Source organism: Callithrix jacchus, chromosome X, assembly GCF_049354715.1.
Source record: "Callithrix jacchus isolate 240 chromosome X, calJac240_pri, whole genome shotgun sequence".
Taxonomy (NCBI): domain Eukaryota; kingdom Metazoa; phylum Chordata; class Mammalia; order Primates; family Cebidae; genus Callithrix; species Callithrix jacchus.
Window position 1 is genome coordinate 116,137,756 of NC_133524.1, and position 20,552 is coordinate 116,158,307.

Consider the following 20,552-nt stretch of genomic DNA (forward strand, 5'->3'; position numbering starts at 1 on the left):
TCTTGGCTACTAGAAATTCCTGAGCCCCTACCTGTATAACACGTGATGTACTTGACCCTACCACTGCCACGCCTTATCTACCCTGCCTCCAGCCACCGAACACCAATGCCACACCCTACCTACCCTGCCCCCAGCTTTGTGCTCAATAAAAGAGCATCCAGGCACTCAGGGCCACTACTGGACTCCACACTTTGGTTGGCAGTGGATCCCTGGGGCCCAAACTCTCTTTTCTCTATCTCTGTGTCTTGTGTCTTTTATTTCTACAATTTCTCATCTCCACACCAGCAGAGAGGGGCTCACTGAACCCTGTAGGGCTGGGCCCTACATTGGAGGACACTAATTTTTTTGTGTGTTATAATGTTTGTCATTTATTGTTTTAATTTTTGCTGTTACTCATAAACTGAAAAAATTTAACCAAGAGAGGTTCAATTCCCCAAAGTTTAGCTGCTTATGTCTTCATTTGTTTTTTAAAAGCCTCATAAAATAAATATATTTGATTTCATTGTTTGAATAAATTATTTTTTACTTCTTTATTCAGGGAAAAGATATTATAAGTATACAGAGTTAGACTCCGGTTTCTCATTTCAACAGCAGGCAATCTAAAAGTAAACATACGTCTAATAATTCTTGGAATATGAGTATAGGGACCAAGGATGCCTGCCAGACTATAAAGACACAGTCTTTGCGGTGTGAGGCACAAAATTAAGGCCCAATATTGTGTACTACCTTAACAATTTGGGAAATCAGGAGGGCTCCCAATGGCCTAATTGTGAATTCTCCTCCCCATTCTGCTCCTGCAAGTAAGGTCCCCTAGCCAAATGACCTTCCTTCTCAAAGGGACCAGATACAGTTCGAGCTTATCTCTGGGTAGCAGATTTTAGTACACTGTCAGCCTATGGAATTATTCAAACAAGCCAATCATATCCTTCCAAGGGAAAGCAGGTATTACCTCAATTTCTTTCCTTTTTTTTTCTTTTTTTTTTTTGGAGACGGAGTCTCGCTCTCTTGCTAGGCTGGAGTGCAGTGGCACAATCTTGGCTCACTGCAACCTCCGCCTCTGGGGTTCAAGCAAGTCTCTTGCCTCAGCCTCCCAAGTATCTGGGATTACAGGCATGCACCACCATGCCTGGCTACTTTTTGTATTTTTAGTAGAGATGGGGTTTCAACATGTTGGTCAGGCTGGTCTTGAACTCCTGACCTCGTGATCCACCCACTTCAGCCTCCCAAAGTGCTGGGATTACAGGTGTGAGCCACCGTGCCTGCCTAATTTCTTGATACCACAAAATCTAACTCCCACAGCTCCTGATTATTCACTGTCTTACTGACAGCAACCTCTGTGTGACCCTTCGTGGCACGCTGTGTTCTCTCCCATTCCAGCTGTGAGTATATGTGATTAATAAACTGCTGTTGATCTCATCTGTCCTGTGTTTAGCTACTCCATAACACAAAGGGTGAGAATCCTTCCTCCATCAACATGATGAACAGCAAATGATTATAACAGTACCTGCTGCTACCTGGTTTTATCTGTACCTTAAGATAAATTATTTATTTTCTATGTGCACAAATGCAAATTTTACCCAAGTTGTTCTTATATCTTTTGTTTAGGATTCTAAAATAATAAGTTTATTGATTGACAATAACTGGGAGGACCTTTCTATCCCAAAGATAGGAGGGCTCCTCAGAGGAAAGGCACAGTAGTTTCACTCAGCTCTCCCACATGGGCAAAAGAGATGTATCTTTAACTTGACTCAGGACTGTTTTTACTGCATCTGCTCCCAAGCATGAAACCATAATAGCCAACACCTGTGAAATGTTTATTATGTGCAAGGCACTAAATCATTACAATAACCCTAAAAATGTAAGTACTTTTGTATCCCCCTTTTACAGGTGGGAAAGAAACGAAGTTTGGAGAGGTTACCAAGGCCACACAGGTATTAAGTGTCAAAGCAAGGCTTCAAACTCGGAAAGTCTGAATCTAGTAGCTGTCCTTCTCATCACTATACTTTATTATATCCCACTAGTGGAAGAAAAAGACTCATCAAGACATCTCCCAACTGTTGGAATTTCAACCTATTCCTCAATACCTGTAATGTTTTAAAATTTCTCATTTTTTTTAACCATAATGCATGTAAGGCACTCAGGCACTCAGTATAGTACCTGACACACTCAATAAACATTTGATATGAGTACGTACACAGCAATAACTATTTTCTTTCTCAAACCATCTACTTCCCACTCCAATATTCACTCTCATTAGAGGAAAACTCATCTCACTCTCCTCTCATTCTTCAATATCAAGATTGAGACCACATAAGACCTTCCTCAAGGTAGCCACATCTACAATTTAGCACATCACTTTGCCTACATTCATCCAATTATCTTGTCTCAGAGAAAGTTATTTCTCCTTTCCAATTTAAACCCTTAATCTCAACCCCTTCCAACTCCTTACAAGGAATTTCCCTTTACTTAGCCTGTTAGTATCTCAAACTCATCTGTTCATTCACGCAACATACAAAACACAACATTCAGTAGTTTGAGTCCCTATCAGGCACTGCAAATTCTGTAATGAATAAAATAGGGGTCCTTCCTTCCACGAGCTCAGTGTAGTGGAGAATAAAAACATGTTCACGAATGATAACACAAAAGAAATAAATGCTATACATAGATCTGTGACCCTTAGCCGTGTCCACCCCGAGATCAGAGGTGAAAGAGGGTGGAGGGAGACCAGGGCACCCTACAAAGGGGCCCAAGGATGAGTAAGAATGTAAGGGAGAAGGGCGAACAAGGAGCTGCCGTGGACAGATTGCAGAAAAGGATGGAAATGGGAGTAGTGAAGGTAGAAGGAGCGAAATGCAAAACGTCAGAAGCGGGCTAAAAGGTGAAGCAGACTCGTTGAAGGCAAGCGGGCTCCTTAGAGCTAAGGTGCGATCGTGATCTCACTCACTTCTGCCACGGGCTCACCTCCCTCTCCTCGTCCCGTAGGAGCCTAAGTAGTTGCCGCAATAGTCGCACAAGGGCGCTGAAGCGAAGGAGATGCCACGCGGCGCAGAAAGCCGCTCTTGAGAATGGGATCACAAGAGGGAGCGGCAGGGCTGGTTCCGGGAGCCTTGGTTGAGGCCATTCCATTCTCCAGTCAGAGAGCAAGAGTTTCAGCGAGAGGTGCGCCCCAGCAGGGAACCGGAGGCTTTGCTGGGCTTGGGGCTCTAGGACCAACTGCAACACTTCCCCTCGGAGCCTGAGGCCTCCCTCTCGGTACCGCAGAACCGGACACTGGAGCTACTGCAGCCTCGAAAACGAGACACTCTCAGGAGCCTCAGCAGTATCCGTTGCCTTTGCTCCAAAAACCCAGCCCGCACAACAGCTGGGAGCAAAGGAAACCATGGGAATCCTTGCGAGTACGTTGGCAAAACCTTTCCCCATGCCTGCGTGGCCTCCGGCCAAGGTAAAGAGGTGTGTGTCTTGGTGTAAATAAACCACCACTGCAACCGATTTCGCTCATCCTTTGGTTCCGCATTGAGCTTGCCAGGTCTAAATCCTCACGAAGACCACGTCTTTCTTAGGCTCGTACTGGAAATAACTACTGAATGGCAGGACGACAAGCCACTGGAGACATTTCACAGAATGACCATATCAACAACATAGTCAATTCTTCTCATGTTCAGGTGCTTTCCGTGACTGTGTATTACATGTACTATAATATTGGGTGCACTCTGTGTCATGTGTTTGCGTGTGTGTATAAAATATGCACATTTGGTTATGTGTGTATATATGTACATATATAACAAATAGGACTGGCTCAAATAGATTCACATTTTTTTGGAGTCTATTTGAATTAAAAGAAAAATCTGAGATGGTAAGAAAAGGGACAAAGTATTCAAAGTATTTCGTAGACAGCTGAAAGTGTGTTTATTTCAGTGTTGTCAGATTTGTTAATAGCAAAAAGAAATATACAGTAGGCCCACTTACCTTTGAATTTCACATAAAGAACAATGTTTTAGTATAAGTATGTTACATAAAATAATATGGTAGAAAGTGACTACTTTCTATTAAAGATGAGGTGATAGCCACTGTTGTGCTTCCTCCTTCCTCTCCCACTACTTCTAAAATTGGTTTTTGTTTTGTTTTGTTTTGTTTTTGAGATGGAGTCTCACTCTGTTGCCCAGGCTGGAGTGCAATGGCACGACCTCAGCTCATTGTAACCTCCACCTCCTGGGTTCAAGTGACTCTCCTGCCTCAGTCTCCCAAGTACCTGGGATTTAATTTTTGTATTTTTAGGAGAGACACGGTTTTACCATGTTGGCCATGCTGGTCTCGAACTCCTGACCTCAGGTGATCCACCCACCTCAGCCTCCCAAAGTGCTGGGATTACAGGGGTGAGCCACAGCACCCAGCCTTGTTCCTTATATTATAAGCCTTTTCGCTTGCTGTTTGAGAAAGGAAGTGGGGACAGCTCCTGATATCCACGAGCTGGCCTCGCACTCACAGTTAGGCATATTCTTCTCTTGTTGAACATAAAATCACAGAACACCAACACAAGACAAGATCACTGGGAGACTGACCAAGTGAGACAAAACAAGGCCACTTCACAAGCTTGTCTAAGTACAGACAAAAACAAGTTTATTGTGACACCCAGAAAACACCAAATACCCCCTCTTGGTCAACATAGGTCACCGCTACTTTGCCAGTTAATGTACAGCTTTATCCTCCCTCTAGTTTCCTCTCCCTATAAGATTTCCCATTTCAATAAGATTATTGAAATGTGCAATCATATAGCCCCTGCTTTCTGATGTGTCTGAGATGGAACTCCTGCTTCCTAGACTTTCCCCCATATTGCCCAAATCCTATACTAGGTTGATTCTAACAACCTCTTACTGAAACACATCATAGTTACCTATAGTGTGTGTTCTCCCTCCTTTGAGTAAGAGTAATAAACCCAATTTGTCAGCTATGGGTATGTTTCTGGTAGTCTTTGGTTGAAGGCTATTGACATGTTCCACTGCCTAAAATGTTCTTCCCCTGATATTTATATGGCCCTTTCCCTTAGTTCATTCCATTCTTTGATCCTACATCACCTTTTCAGAGGGGCTGTCCCTGACCACACAATTTACAATAACACCCTCATCATTCTATATCCCTTTGCTCTATTTTCCTTTTTTTAATTGAATTTTAAGTTTTGGGGTACATGTGAAGAACATGCAAGAGTGTTGCATAGGTACACACATGGCAGTGTGATGTGCTGCCTTCCTCCCCATCACCTATATCAGGCATTTCTCCCCAACTCCCCACCCCCTGCTGTCCCTCCCCTATTTCCCCTCTACAGACCCCAGTGTGTGATGCTCCCCTCCCTCTATTTTTCTTTATAGTACTTACTACTTTCTGATCTTGTCTTATATATTTAGATTATATATGTGCAAATGTTGATTTTATATCTCTTCCGTTATAATGTAACTTCCATGAAGACCAAGATTTCAACTTGATGATAATTATATCCACAATGCCTACAACATTGCCTGGCACAGAGTAAGTACTAAATGATATATGTTTAATATGTATTGAAAAAAATGAATGGAATTTACAGTGCCGGGGTTTATAAGTTTCATTGTCACATAGTCATAATCAATCTGTTGTTTGGGCTTAGTCCTCCACTTAAATAGATTTGCTTACTGCAAAATCTCCATTCTTCATTTTTTATTTGTACTTATTTCTTATTTTATTTGACTTTGTATATTGCCAAGTATTTTTTCACAAATGACTCATGGGTAGTATATTCCCTCAATTTTGTTCAAGTTTGGAATAAGCTGTCTGTTGCTTTTTTTGGTAGATTGTATTATTGTTAGCAATTATCGACTCCTCTTTTCCCAGTAGGAGAGTTAGATTTCCCTATACAATTGACTTTGGAAAGTTTTCAGAAAAAATGGCAATAAGCAGTATTAAACAGGCCACTTAAAGAGAGATTGGTTGGGATTAAGCAGCAAAGGGGATAGTGGTGAAAAAGCAACATATACTTAGCAATTATTGGGTTCCAGACACTCATTCATTCAGCATTAAGCAACCATCTCTATCTACAATTTGTTGAGCCAAGGCATGCTTCACAAATAAGTTAATACTTGAGTTGGGTTTTTACGGAAGACCAGGCACTTACCAGGAACTAACCAGACAACAGGTTAAGTAAGCGAAGTGTGGCTATGAAGGGAATGACTATTCCAAGCTCAGGGCTCCAGGCACAGACTTGAAAGCAGTAAACTGCATAACATATTCTGAAAACCATGAGCAGTTTGACACTATGCATAGTTAATTCATTTCATCCTGAAAGTGACTCTGTGGGAAGGTATTATTATCCCTATTTTACAGATGAAGAATCAGGCTCAAGATCAAAGAGCTAGTAAGTGGCAGCATCAGAATTCCAACCCACTCATGTCTTCTCTTCAAGACTTTGTTTCTTCCACTCTGCCTTACTGGGGTTTCTGCAGATCCCATAGAGTGACCTTGCCAAATCTGTAACCATAAGTATAACATATAGGAAGGGCTCTAAGACTGAATAAGTGTCACTTTATCTTTTGTCATCATCAATTAACATATATTAAGCACCCACAAGATTGTTGGCATTTTAACACAGGAGAGGACAGTTACTGCCCTCATGGAATTCATAATCAAGTTCAAAAGGCAAGCGAACGCTGGCAATATGGCTATAAAACCTAACTCATTCCATTTTCAGCCAATATAACCTTTCTAGAACGTGAAACAATTGATACTTCCAAATCCATTTGATATAAGTTGTTCTCTTTACAATCTACTGGGTTGTTTGAAGTAAGGTTAAGCCTTCCAGATAAAAACAAAAGTAAAAGGTGAAATAACTAGTTGAGAAATGGAAAATTAATGAAACTTTCCAATGATCCTGTCCCAATGACAATTATTAGGGCCACTCAAGTTTCTTGGTCTGTTTTGCTTTCCTACAAATAAAATTCCTTTCCTGAACATTTGATCCCCTTTCATTACAGGCAGCTTTTAAACTTGTTTAGTTTTTGCTTGGTTAGAGGGTGAGAGATACAGCAAGAAGGGAAGAGAAGGTTTCCTGAGCTTTGAATGAACAGGTTTCATCATATGTCAGTTGGTACTCCAAACTTTTAAAATCCTTTCAGAAAAGTGACAAAGGCAAGGCAATTCTGTTGCCAGTCTCGGTGATGTTAATGGTGCTGCAAAATAAATTGTATTGTGCCTTCCAATTTACTGAGAGGTGATCAACAAACATGATATCTAGGGTGGCATCTACTACCACTGTTATCTGTATTTCAAAGATGTCTCATTTTAGTTTCCATCAATTAAGCTACTGAAAGATAAATAGATCCTAAACTTTCAAGATATACTTTGTTCGAATTATTGTTTTTTTTTTTTACTATGTTTTGGGGAGGATAACTCAGAAAAATGGTCATTAAGTGCTCAGTTGCCAGGAAAAATACCAATCTGCCTTAGTTTATTTTACAACAGCATACTTCTATTTGCCATGAAATGTCTTTATGGTAAACAATAAAACTTTCATAATGTTAAATCCTAATCAAAAATCAATAATGCAATAATTCCCACATAGTTTGTTTTCCCATAACACAAAATCTTAGAGAAGAGCTTAAGGAATTGCATATTTCCATGTAAAATACAGCTATATTACACCACTTCAATGTTTTATTATAGTATGTGGCTTTACTTTATTGAGGAGAATGTAGACTAGATTAGGAATGGGTAGATGATGGCATCCATGTCTCATTTCCTGTTGGAGAAAATTAGATATAGTTAGATCTGTTTTCAGTCTAATATCCTGATGGACATTTTTAGCAAGATTTTTTAAGGGAAGAAGCACGGGAATTCCAACTGAAAGGTATTAATAAATACAAATTCAAGATTTTGGAAATGAATGCAGTATTATCCTATACATATCTCTTAAAAAATATAATGAAGATAGTGAGTGGCCTTAATTGCGGCAGAAAATAGTTACTATTTGGTTCCTTAGTTGAATATGATCAATAGCCAGCCTAAAAGGGAAACAATTTTGCTCTCCAAACACCCATCCTGTTGCTTCATTCATGGAACTCAGTTGGAAGGGTATTACCAGAGGATTTTTAAAAATTATGTAACTCACAATGTATTTATTCCATCATTAAACAATCACTGAACACTTACTATGTGTCAGGCACTAAGGCCCTCTGAAGATGAAATGCTATGGAAATAGTAATAATAAAAAATTTAAAATGCAAGTAATAGTATTCATCTTTCAAGATACAGCTCAAATGACAGCATTCAATTTGCTATTCCCTTCTCTCTGATTCTCAACTTGTACAAATATTTTTGTCCATGTTTGTGTACCCAACCCACTGCGCTCCCCAAAGAGGTAGAGACCTTTGGGTTATTCATTTTGGTATTCCAGAGAGCCTAATATAGGGTTTTTGCTACAGATAAAGCATGGTGTCAGTAAATGCAAGTTGAAATGAGGGAATTAACATAGTACTGCACCATTTAGTATTCAATTAAGAAAACAGTAGTTGTCCAAACACTAACTTTCTTCCTTAAAAGTAGTTACTGAAATGTAGTTGCTGACTTGTTATCCCAGAACTTGAGTTACCATAAGAAGTTAATTTATATTTGATTGTATTTATTCTGATTATATTTCAAGATGGTTTATCATCTAGCAGAGTAATTCAAACTAATAGAGTAGATTCTAACAGAGTAGATTCAAACTTGCAGAAGAAATGAAACCTGTATAGTCTCGAAAAGTTTGTATGCCCTAGAAGTTCACATTGAATTTCAGTGAAAGCGACTCGCTTCCCTTCCATCCAATTGCTTGCGACTGCCTTACCCGATCTTTCCCTTTCCTTTTTTCCCACCCTTTCACCCTCCGGAAAGAGCCGAACACACAAGAGCTTCCTAGTTTTCCTCCGCCCCCTTGCGGAAAGAGCCGAAGGCAGAGCACGGCGCCGAAGTGGAGCCGCCTCAAGCTCGGGCCCTTCCGGACAGCCCCGGCTGTTGCTCGGAAGAGGAGGGCGCCGTTGACTTCAACGCTTCGCCCACGCGTTGTGCCCTCTGTCGGCTGCGTGGGGCAGCTGTAGCAGCGGTGGCGGAAGGAGGCGGCGGCCGCGTCGACGTCGACCAAGACTGGAGCGACGTTTAAAGAAGGGGCAAAATCGCCGGGGAGTGCGGCTTCTTGTTGTTGGGGGACTCAGCCTTCCGCGCGTCCCGAGGAAGAGCGGCGGCGGCGCCGAGAAGCAGGTGAGGACCGGGCCCCAATCCGGGAGGCGGCGAAGGAGCGCGCCTGCCTTCTCCGTCCCTGGGCCGCGCCTGCGTTCGCATTCCCCTCTCTTGAACCAGGAAGCGGCGGAGTCGGAGGCTCCGCTCCTCCGGCTCTTTGTGTGGGCCGGGGAGTGAAGGAGGGGACGAACCGCGAGGGCCGCGGCGCGGTCCCCTTCGCCGTTAGGGACCGAGGGGCTGCCGGTGCCCTAGGTAGGCCCCAGGGCGTGGGGAGCCCATCATAGAGACCCACTTGGCTTTTCCCTCGCCCCTCTCCCTGCGTTTTTGTGCCTCTTTTACTCCGCCTACCCCTACTTTGATTTAGAGCTTTTCTGCGGGGCCCTTCCGTCCCCTTCCCGGGGCACAACAATGCCGCCTGCTTCGCCTCATCTCCCCCCCCCAACACCCCACCCTGCTGTTTGCTACCTTCTACTTTCCCTGGTACCCCGTATTCCTCCCTCCTTCACTCTGCTGTTTGTACCTCCATCTGTATTTGCAAGAAGCTTGCTTTGCACGTGAATTGAGGTTAAAACCTCGGTTGCAGCTGGCAGGGGTCCACACGGGGAAGAGGGAGGTGGAGGAAGGGAGATGAGGTTCAGCTGCCGCAGGGAGCCGCGTGTCGGGTTGTTTCACTCCCTCGCGGATGGCTTTTATCTCTCCGCCGTCACCAGCCTCTCCGAACCTGCCCTCGATCAAGGGTTTGTTTTACAGTGATATAGAGTGGCTTTTCCACAGTCAAATCTCAGATCTTCAGGGTGGGTTCAGACCGACTTGTGCTGTCCTGGGCCCACCCTGACAAGGAGGAGGGGGACACATAAACGAAATGAAACCGAGTCCCAGTGTCACCTGGACACGTACATTTGACGCATTCCCGTATTGGAAGACCCCGTGTGCAAACCACAAAAATTGTGTGCCGTTTTCAGAAAACCTGTCTTTCCACTTAAAATTTACTTCTGTCGAAATGCCCGTATTTTAGAAGCCCTGGTTTTTGGCAAACTGTCCAAAGGTCACCCTTTCTGACGATGAATGCCTCTATGGTAACCTGGAATTCCTTGGGAGTGTTAACATGCAACACCTTCAAATAGATAAAATGTTTTAAATCTTTGATTTTTAGACTTTTTGCCTGCTGTTTGTTCTTAAGGTATCATTTTGAAAAATTTAGAAGGTATTTGAGACAGAACTGCCCTCCACGTGTATATAACTTGAGCATTGTGACATCGATACCCTTTTGGTAACTTCAAAGGGAGCGAATACTAATAAAAATATTTCTTCGCTAAAGGTACTTGTCAACTGTTAATATATAATATCCATATATTAAAATATATCCATATATAATACATATGGATATTATATATATATTTTAATATAGGGTTTTTTCCCCCTAAACTTTGGCATCTTTGTTACTGGAAATATCTTCTGCAAAGTGCAAAAAAGGGTGTTTTGCTAGTGTCACACAACAATGCAATCTACTAACATCCCCCCTTCTAGAGTAATCTATTCCAATAAGTTAATGTTTACATTTTCACTAACTCATTTGGTGTGAAAAAGTTCTCATACCAAGGCACATATGTACCAGCAAAATGAAGTGTTTCGTGTTTTCTTGGAAGTGGGTATTTAGAAATGGTAAACTTTCCTTTTCCTTTGTCATATTTTTTCATGATAGTGTCTGTTGACTTCACTTGGCATTGTTTAACATTCCACCTCTGGAAATTGTAAAGATGGAGAGATGAGGGGAAGGGACAAGGGGATGAAGAAAGAGGAAAGGGTAAGAAAGATGTTTAATAGTTTGTCAAGATGAGGCACCCCAATTTAAATAACAGAAAAATAATGGGACGTTGGGAGGTAATAATTGTCAATGTTTACAAAGGTCATTGGCTCCAGGGTGTAGATTCTGCATATATTCTTAAAGATTAGTTAACATTAAGAGTATGTATTTCAGACTCAGTATTGCACGAACCAAGCTTTTCTGACATTTAAATCATTTACAGATGAAATAACTTCTGTGCATTCATGATGATTTTTCTTAATTTTGACAGTTAAAAATCAACTCTTACCTCTTCTTGGAGAGAAAACCCAAAATTGGGACTAAGAAAATTAATTCTAATCTTTAAAAATCACTTCGTGGAGATACATGTACCTAAGATTCAAAACAAGGTGACTATGGAGTTTACTCTTCAAATCTGTATAATGATGTAAAACTTGCTCAGCTCTTCTCAGGAGGAAGTAATGGGATTTCATACTTGTTCCAAAATCTAGCCTGTATGAACAATTTCTGTAAAAGCCAAAAAAAAAAATGCCAAACTGATTAAAACTTGAATAAACTATTTAATGATGCTGCTGCTTAGATTCTAAATGATAAGTACTTTTGTTTTTTCTCTCTGATCATCTCCCATCCTCTCTTCTCATTCTCTTAAAGGCATGGAGAGTAGGAAACTGATTTCTGCTACAGACATTCAGTACTCTGGCAGTTTGCTGAACTCCTTGAATGAGCAACGTGGTCATGGACTCTTCTGTGATGTTACCGTTATTGTGGAAGACCGAAAATTCCGGGCCCACAAGAATATTCTTTCAGCTTCTAGTACCTACTTCCATCAGCTCTTCTCTGTTGCCGGGCAAGTTGTTGAACTGAGCTTTATAAGAGCAGAGATCTTTGCAGAAATTCTCAATTATATCTATAGTTCTAAAATTGTTCGTGTTAGATCAGATTTGCTTGATGAGCTAATTAAGTCAGGGCAGTTATTAGGAGTGAAATTTATAGCAGAGCTTGGTGTCCCATTGTCACAGGTTAAAAGCATCTCAGGTACAGCTCAGGATGGTAATACTGAACCTTTACCTCCTGATTCTGGTGAAAAGAACCTTGTAATACAAAAATCAAAAGATGAAGCCCAAGATAATGGGGCTACTATAATGCCTATTATCACAGAGTCTTTTTCATTATCTGCTGAAGATTATGAAATGAAAAAGATCATTGTTACCGATTCTGATGATGATGATGATGATGTCATTTTTTGCTCCGAGATTCTGCCTGCAAAGGAGACTTTGCCGAATAATAACACAGTGGCACAGGTCCAATCTAAACCAGGCCCTGTTGCTATTTCAGATGTTGCACCTAGTGCTAGCAATAACTCTCCCCCTTTAACAAATATCACACCTACTCAGAAACTTCCTACTCCTGTGAATCAGGCAACTCTGAGCCAAACACAAGGAAGTGAAAAATTGTTGGTATCTTCAGCTCCAACACATCTGACTCCCAACATTATTTTGTTAAATCAGACACCACTTTCTACACCACCAAATGTCAGTTCTTCACTTCCAAATCATATGCCCTCTTCAATCAATTTACTTGTGCAGAATCAGCCGACACCAAACAGTGCTATTTTAACAGGAAACAAGGCCAGTGAAGAGGAGGAGGAGGAAATTATAGATGATGATGATGACACTATTAGCTCCAGTCCTGACTCGGCCGTCAGTAATACATCTTTGGTCCCACAGGCTGATACCTCCCAAAGTACCAGTTTTGATGGATCATTAATACAGAAGATGCAGATTCCTACACTTCTTCAAGAACCACTTTCCAATTCCTTAAAAATTTCAGATATAATTACTAGAAATACTAATGATCCAGGCTTAGGATCAAAACATCTAATGGAGGGTCAGAAGATCATTACTTTAGATACAGCTACTGAAATTGAAGGCTTATCGACTGGTTGCAAAGTTTATGCAAATATCGGTGAAGATACTTATGACATAGTGATCCCTGTCAAAGATGACCCTGATGAAGGGGAGGCCAGACTTGAGAATGAAATACCAAAAACGTCTGGCAGCGAGATGGCAAACAAACGTATGAAAGTAAAACATGATGATCACTATGAGTTAATAGTAGATGGAAGGGTCTATTATATCTGTATTGTGTGCAAAAGGTCGTATGTCTGTCTGACAAGCTTGCGGAGACATTTTAACATTCATTCTTGGGAGAAGAAGTATCCGTGCCGTTACTGTGAGAAGGTATTTCCTCTTGCAGAATATCGCACAAAGCATGAAATTCATCACACAGGGGAGCGAAGGTATCAGTGTTTGGCCTGTGGCAAATCTTTCATCAACTATCAATTTATGTCTTCACATATAAAGTCAGTTCATAGTCAAGATCCTTCTGGGGACTCAAAGCTTTATCGTTTACATCCATGCAGGTCTTTACAGATCAGACAATATGCCTATCTTTCTGATAGATCAAGCACTATGCCTGCAATGAAGGATGATGGTATTGGGTATAAGGTTGACACTGGAAAAGAACCTCCCGTAGGGACCACCACATCTACTCAGAACAAGCCAATGACCTGGGAAGATATTTTTATTCAGCAGGAAAATGATTCCATTTTTAAACAGAATGTAACAGATGGCAGTACTGAGTTTGAATTTATAATCCCAGAATCTTACTAAATGCCTTTGAAATACTAGAAAGTGTTGTTTTGGATGATGGGGCAGGGGTTTCAGAAGATCTGTAAAACAAATTAAGGTGCGAATAAGTAAATTTGATCTGCCACATTATCTGAAGAAAGTGTAGTGGAATTATTTTGTTGATAATTTTTAGAAGCAAATTTTTCTGAAAGTTCTGAGTAGAGGTGAGACCCCCCCCCCCCCGCAAGTATCTGTTTAGCTTTCAGCTCATTTAAAAGAGGCAAAAATAAAAAGCTTGGAGAGAGAGTTTTCTGAATAGAATTTGAAGCAGTCTGAATGTTCTTTGAAAATAACTGGAGTTATTAGCATACCCTAGTACATCTTACAACTTTTTCCCCTTCCATGTTAGCACTTTACTGCTGAATTCTCAATTTTCTTAACATTGAGACAATAAATGTGTGTTTTGTCTTGTATATGGCATAAAGAGTAAATAAGAAGTTTTAGAGTTGTTCTGGAAAATGTCAGAATAAGTCTACTTGGGTCGTGTATTCTACTAGTCCCAAGTGGACAGCAACCTCCTGCCACCCTCCCTCCATGAAAATAGCCATGCAGAAAAGTCTCTCTAAAGAATCAATTAGATTTAGCTAATTAGAATTAATCCTTGCTTTCATTGCCATAGTCTGTAAAAGACTTTGGTGGCTAGACCACTTTATACCTTTGCAATGTGGTCTCTGGGGGTGAAAAAAACTAATGAAAAAAAACAAATCTCTGTAATGCAGACAGGAGGAGATGAAAAGTTCTATTGCACATATTTTTAATTCTGTGGCTACCACATGATAGAGATTGGAATGGAGGTTTCCTTTTTGCTTCTTATGTTTAAAAATATTCCCATGCAAATTTTCAAATTTTGAATCTGAAAGCCACCAAATGAATCTTTATGTATAAATCCTTGTAAATGATAGATTTCATAGGTGAGACTTTTACATATTTTGGGTGGGAGGCTGCTGCCATATATTTTTAAATGTTCATATTACTTAGACCCTCCCATAGGAAGTCTTTATTTGAAATAGTTGAATCAGCGATCTAGTATTTTCCTTTCAGCAAGATCTCTTAGGTTTTTACCCCTTCTAAAGTAAGTTTTATTCCATCTGCAAATTGCTGCAATATTATAGCAATCGGAAAACTACATAAGGAACGTTATATAGGCTTGTCAGTTCCCATTTGTCTTGACAACAATAAATACCACTTTTCTTCTTTTTAAAATGACATATATTTAAACACTCAGAAAATAAATTTAACACTTACTGAAGTGCTAGTACTAAACTGTGCTAGTATTAAAAGGAAGCAGGTTGGAACATATATATAGCCTAGCATTTATAACAGAATTAACTTGTTGAACATCTGTAAATGATTTTTTTTTTTGCAAAGGAAAAAATTGATTCTGGAAAAGATTGTTGTGCATAGTTATTAGTCATTTGTTACCCTAAGTATTTCTTAGTTCAACATAGATTTTTTTTTCTCCTTACCATGTATTTTTAAAAATAATCTATTTCTTGACTTTGAACTTAAAGCTTTAATCATAATTTCTCATGTATACATTGTTCTTATGGCAAGCTGGATTTGAAGGTAATGGTTTCAGTGTTTCTTAAGATGGTAGCTGAGGGTATCAGGCATCAGTACATGCAATAATGCAAGAAAAATCCTTTGCCTGCCAAGGGATAGAGTGATGTGCATTTACCTGTTTTCTCTTCTGTAAGTCTAGACCTTCAAACCATTTTGTAAACTAACCCTTGGGATATTTGAAATTACCTTATAACTTAAGACTCTGTGATCTCTGGAATCACCATATCTGTTTTTTTTTCCTGTGTAGATATTGATAACATTACTCTTTCTTTGGCTATAGTGTGCACTCTGAAATGTTCTCAGTGGAAATTTGAGTTTCATTAATGCTGTTTCACCAGTTAGACATAATTACCAATATGAATGATACTGATGCCAGCAGAGCTTTCAGATCTTTCAGACTCAACTGCTAGGTCAATTAGTTTGTCATAATAAAGCTTGGCAGTTTCTACAAGTCTGTTATGACAAACCAGGAACTAATTCTATAATGGAAAACTATCCATTCTGAATAATAGGGATGTAATTATTTGCTGCTGCTGTGCTCTGTAAATTCTGAATATGACATTAAAATTCTGTGCCTACTAAAGGTATCTTCTGGAGTTTTTTGGGAGGAGAGAAACTGGAATATTAAATTGTATTTTTGCCAGAAGACTCTTACTTGCATGTATCTCAGGGTCTTCAGTTTTTCTGTAAGTTTCCATATCCAAAGTACAGAGTTCATGTGAAATACTTCTTTGGGGCAAAAATCCTTCATTTGTGGTATTTATTGGATTGGAAATCTGTAGCAAGATACTGTGTAAAATTACCATGTGGTTTTTCTATCTTATACTTAGCTCTGTGGCTATTGAACTTACTTTTCTTCTTTGAAGTTAGCTTCAGATTTACTCCTATGCTAAATTACCTGTAAATATTCTGGATAGGAGCTATTTGAAACAGTAATTTGTTCAAGGAAATGACAAAATGAAAATGCTCAAACTACAGAGATTTTAAAATGCCATAACAATCTTGCAAGACTACCTTTAAAATATACTTTAAATGATTATTGTGATTTTGGTGGTAATAATCCCCCCACACACAACCACTATGAAGAAATAATGCCACATTTTTCCCCATTGTACCAAAAAGATTAAAAAATGGTAAACATTGATCAAGGTATTTTGTATTGTCAAGGCATGCATATTCTAAAGAACTAAATGCTAACTCAACAGCACTGGCTTCCTGGCTGGTCAACCTTATGAGACCTTGTTCGTTTCTCCCAGTACTGTAATGTTCACACTTGTACAATCTTCCCTGTCATGACTTTAAGTTCTACTTTTCATTAACCATGGCCTGATATTAGTTCTTAGAGCTTCTTACGGCAAAAATAAAATGATTTAATTCTCATGTTTGAGTGCGTGTTTTACAAGATTGTTTTTCAGAAATTATATAGGTTTTATATGTTTTTCAATTTTTATAACAGGAGACTGGAGCTGTATTTCTGATGACAGCATGGCAAAATTTCCCATTAGGTTTTATATGTTGGTTAATCATGTCCCCTTTTGTCTTGAACTCTTAATAGTCAAAAGTGAGTAGCTGCTGTCAGTTGCTTTAGAGCATTTGCTGTACTTTTGTAGCTACCTTGACACAAGTGGATAAGGAGGAGAATAGTTTTATTCATTTGAAATGTCACAAAAGCAGTCTGAGTTTCCAACATGGCAGTGATACAGATTTTAAGCAACATCCAATTTATACAGGTTCTGGATTAATATTTTAATGTTTCATGCCCAGTTCAATACTTTAAAGCAGAATTAGGAATAAAGCAGTAAACATTACAAAATGCAGTCAAGATATATATTGGAAATACAAATCCCTTCATTACAGCAAATGTTTTGCAAAAGAGTAAAGCAGCAAGTATCAATTTTTCTAAGGTAACATGCACTTTATATAATTCAGTGTAATAAAAGAAGCTGCTCAAAATAAGTGTTACAAAATGTATTTTGTACACTTTCAGGTTATTTTGTAAAGTAATAAAAATATATAGAAATGAGCCATAGAATCTTAACACTTTAAGAAATGTGATAAATGTAGGATATACTGTGGAATGGTGCTTTAAAAAATTAAATATGCACATTCACTAAAGCAAACGCTCAAGTGTAAATGGCCAAAAAATTGAGTATCACAAGTTGATATTTGTTTAGTAAGTCAATTGGGTATTAGTCTCTTTTTGAAATCCAATAGAATTTTAATATGCTCAGAACTATAAAAAATCATGGTAATTTTGTATAACACAAAAGGATTATAGTTTTTCAGATTCAAAATCTGGGTAAGACAATATTCATGATGCTAAAAGTTAAATTGGATATCTTGCAAACATTTACTGTTAGTAATGAGAGAATGCACTTCTTGTGCCTTGATTCTTGATGGCTGGGTGTCTACAAGGTAGATGGGAGCACCAGCATTTGTCTGCTACCTCTAATCCATCAAGCTGGGAGGTAGCAAAATTGGCTGGAAAATTTTCCAGTGTGTGTTCTGTGTTTGCAGAACTGTCTAATTAGGTACCCTCCTATAGCCCCTGTATGTTTACGCTGTAAAGTGTAGGATTATGGGTCTTCCTTTGAATCAATCAATTTTCAGGTTAATATAAGATCACAATGAAGATGTTCATTTTGAAGTGACGCCATGGGTGTAAAGTGTTTTAAACTCAACAAGTTGATGGTGTAAAGCTATGTATAATTAAAAGAACTGTACAAATACCTACCACGGTGTGCCAGATGGATTTTAAATCTACCATAACACTTAAGTATTTGTCAATTGGGCTACATTTGAGGTTTTGCAGACTTGAAGCGGCATTGTAACACTTTCATAATTTGGAATGCTGTCATGACTGGTCTCAACAAAAAAGGACCAATAAGAGCAGTGGCATTAAAATACAGATGAGTCTTTTCGGGTGGGGTGCAGGATACGTGCGGCTTGCTGGGGTTGAAGCACAATATTTGAAGATTAAATAGTCACAAAGATTAGTAACAATTTATATGATGACCCAAGAGCCTAATCTATGACATTTTTAAATTCTGAATTACAACCGTAAGATTTATATCTCCTGTAGTGAATGTATTTTGTAATAATGCAACATGTGGTAGAACCACTGTCTCCTAGGTGATCTACTTAAAACATCTCACATGTTCCTCTGTGTTTCAATGCTTCCAGAACAGTACATACTGTTCCCCACTACTCAAGATGCAGGAATATTGCACTTTTCCCTTTAGGAGGTACCACTAACAAAAGCTGAGCTGAGTGTTCACAACAGCCATTTTTACCATACTCAGAGAAGAAAGGAGTAAGGGATGTCGGCAGCCTTTTTCAACATCCAGACACAAAATCCTAGCCAAAACTCTATTGGAACTACTGTGTAGCCCCATCAACTGGGAACTTTTCCTTAGGGACTGACTTTAGTGGTAGGGAAAGATAGGACCTATAAGCCAGGTGCTTCAACCTCGGTGCTGGGGTGGCAATCTGCCAAGGGCCCGAGGACAACACTCTTTTACATAAAGTGAAACAGATGGCAACCACGCTTCTGCTGAATACAGAGGTGGAGAATAGGGTAATGCAGGTCTAAACACGATAAGCTTCTTGCTGGGCTGGCTCCCCAGCCTTGCTTTGAGAGTGTGAGCTGCCTTTCTTGGAAGTGCTGGGTTCAGCCTAGCCACCCCTGCTCTGCACTAAGAACGAATAAGCTTCATCCCTATCTTTCCCTAGCCTGGCAGGTCATTGTAAAACTTAATGCATAAGAGTCACACTTTAAATTTTGTACCCTACACACTTCCACTGAAGCAGAAATGCAAAAGCCACAATAATCTCAATAGGCAGCAGGCATTCCTCTTTAGGGACTGTACGGCGGTGGCTTTTCAAAAGGTGGATAGTAGGGTGGAGAGTAACGGGGTGGTGCACTTGAGGACCACAGGTAGCTGGGTGAGGGAGAGGCAGACTGGGGCTCATCAGAAAGTCCAGAGGGAGGGGAGGATGGAAACACACCGGAATGCTGTGTGATAAAAAGAAAACATCAGTTTAGGCAGTGAGTTTGCAATTCTCTGAACAGTCATTACTATTTAAAAATGAACATGGGCCAAAGATTTTTTTTCTGTTTGGAAGAACAGAGAGTTCCTAAACCTCAGAATTAGTGAACATGGAACAGGTGGTTCTCTCAGTCACTCAGGCTACAAGCCACCTGCAGAAATATGGAATCCTCCTCCGCGACCCCTGCAGCCCACATCCAATCAATTACCAAATCCTGTTGCTTCTACTTCTGTGTTGCCTCTTGAGTCAATCACTCCCTTTTCTACATTTGTCACTCAAGCCTCCAATACCTCTCCCTTGAGCTATGGCAACTAGTCTTCAAAAGGTAATTTTGGCCTTGAGAACATTTAATGAGGCTAAGCCACTGATCTCTGGGAAAGTCTTTGCTAAAAGTATATCACAGAGAGGTAGTGCAATGGTCAGGAGCCCTCTCATAGACAGGAAACAAAGATCAGAGAGGTTAAATAGCTTGCTTGGATCTGGAGTCTTCTGACTCCAAGTCCAACATTTTCTATTCCACCTTAACTGCTGCCCCCTCATCCCCAAGTGCAGAGTAGGTTGGAGAGCAAAGAGTTACAAAGGCATGGAGGTGAGAATGAGGAGCAATATGTCAGATTGCAGAGACACTGAGTATTCAATTTTACTTTGTGTTGTCTGACTTTGGGGAAGGTTATTAGTCTTTGGGAAAGGAATGGAAATGAATTTTTTAAAACACCCAGGGAATTGGCATGTTATGAGTCATTTGCCCCCTTCTCTCCCTGGCCCATGAATATCCTTGACCCTAGTGATTTCCTTGCCGAAGGAGAGTTGGCCTGCTGTGTTCATTGCTGTCTCCTCCAGAGCTCAGAATAGTGCTTGCCAAGTAGTAGGTGCTCAATAAATCTTGAATGAGTGAATACAACTTCAGGAGTATATAAGATGAACTTGGCATGTTTTTAAAAAATAAAATCTAGGCTGGGTGTGGTGACTCACACCTGTAATCCCAGTACTTTGGGAGGCCGAAGTGGGTGGATCACCTGAGGTCAAGAGTTCGAGACCAACCTGGCCAACACGGCAAACCCTGTTTCTACAAAAAATACAAAACTTAGCTGGGCATGGTGGTGGGAGCCTGTAATCCTGGCTACTCAGGAGGCTGAGGCATGAGAATCCCTTGAATCTGGGAGGCAGAAGTTGCAGTGAGCCAAGATTATGCCACTGCACTCCAGCTTGGG

The 20,552-nt window shown here is 40.0% G+C and overlaps 2 protein-coding genes and 1 long non-coding RNA gene across 7 annotated transcripts in view; 1 reads left to right on the forward strand and 2 right to left on the reverse strand.

Moving 5' to 3' along the window:
* LOC128930646 (uncharacterized) overlaps positions 1-3,439 on the reverse strand; it is a 41,211-nt gene extending 37,772 nt beyond the window's left edge. The window contains exon 1 of the long non-coding RNA XR_008478908.2: positions 2,962-3,439. This is a non-coding gene — a long non-coding RNA (uncharacterized LOC128930646). The remainder of the gene's footprint in view (positions 1-2,961) is intronic.
* Positions 3,440-9,067: 5,628 nt separating this feature from the next.
* Positions 9,068-16,671, forward strand: ZBTB33 (zinc finger and BTB domain containing 33). 4 transcript variants are annotated; one of them, XM_035288554.3, is made up of 4 exons: positions 9,068-9,255; positions 10,937-11,038; positions 11,310-11,427; positions 11,690-16,671. In XM_035288554.3, exon 4 carries the CDS (start codon positions 11,692-11,694, stop codon positions 13,708-13,710), a length of 2,019 nt encoding a protein of 672 aa, XP_035144445.1. In that variant the 5' UTR covers positions 9,068-9,255; positions 10,937-11,038; positions 11,310-11,427; positions 11,690-11,691; the 3' UTR covers positions 13,711-16,671. The 4 variants fall into 4 exon arrangements, with proteins under 4 accessions (XP_035144445.1, XP_078218480.1, XP_008988083.1 ...); XM_078362354.1 differs by lacking the exon at positions 10,937-11,038 and having other exon boundaries at positions 9,068-9,486; XM_008989835.5 differs by lacking the exon at positions 10,937-11,038.
* Positions 16,672-16,920: 249 nt separating this feature from the next.
* The window catches only part of TMEM255A (transmembrane protein 255A), a 49,711-nt gene continuing 46,079 nt past the window's right edge, over positions 16,921-20,552 (reverse strand). For both annotated transcript variants that reach the window (XM_035288563.3, XM_035288562.3), the window contains one exon: positions 16,921-19,306. In XM_035288563.3, coding sequence (XP_035144454.2) covers positions 19,148-19,306 — 159 coding nt within the window. In that variant the 3' untranslated portion in view covers positions 16,921-19,147. The remainder of the gene's footprint in view (positions 19,307-20,552) is intronic.

Excerpts from the sequence above, each read along its gene's own strand:
- ZBTB33 (XM_078362354.1), top strand. The coding sequence starts at position 11,692 with ATGGAGAGTAGGAAACTGATTTCTGCTACAGACATTCAGTACTCTGGC.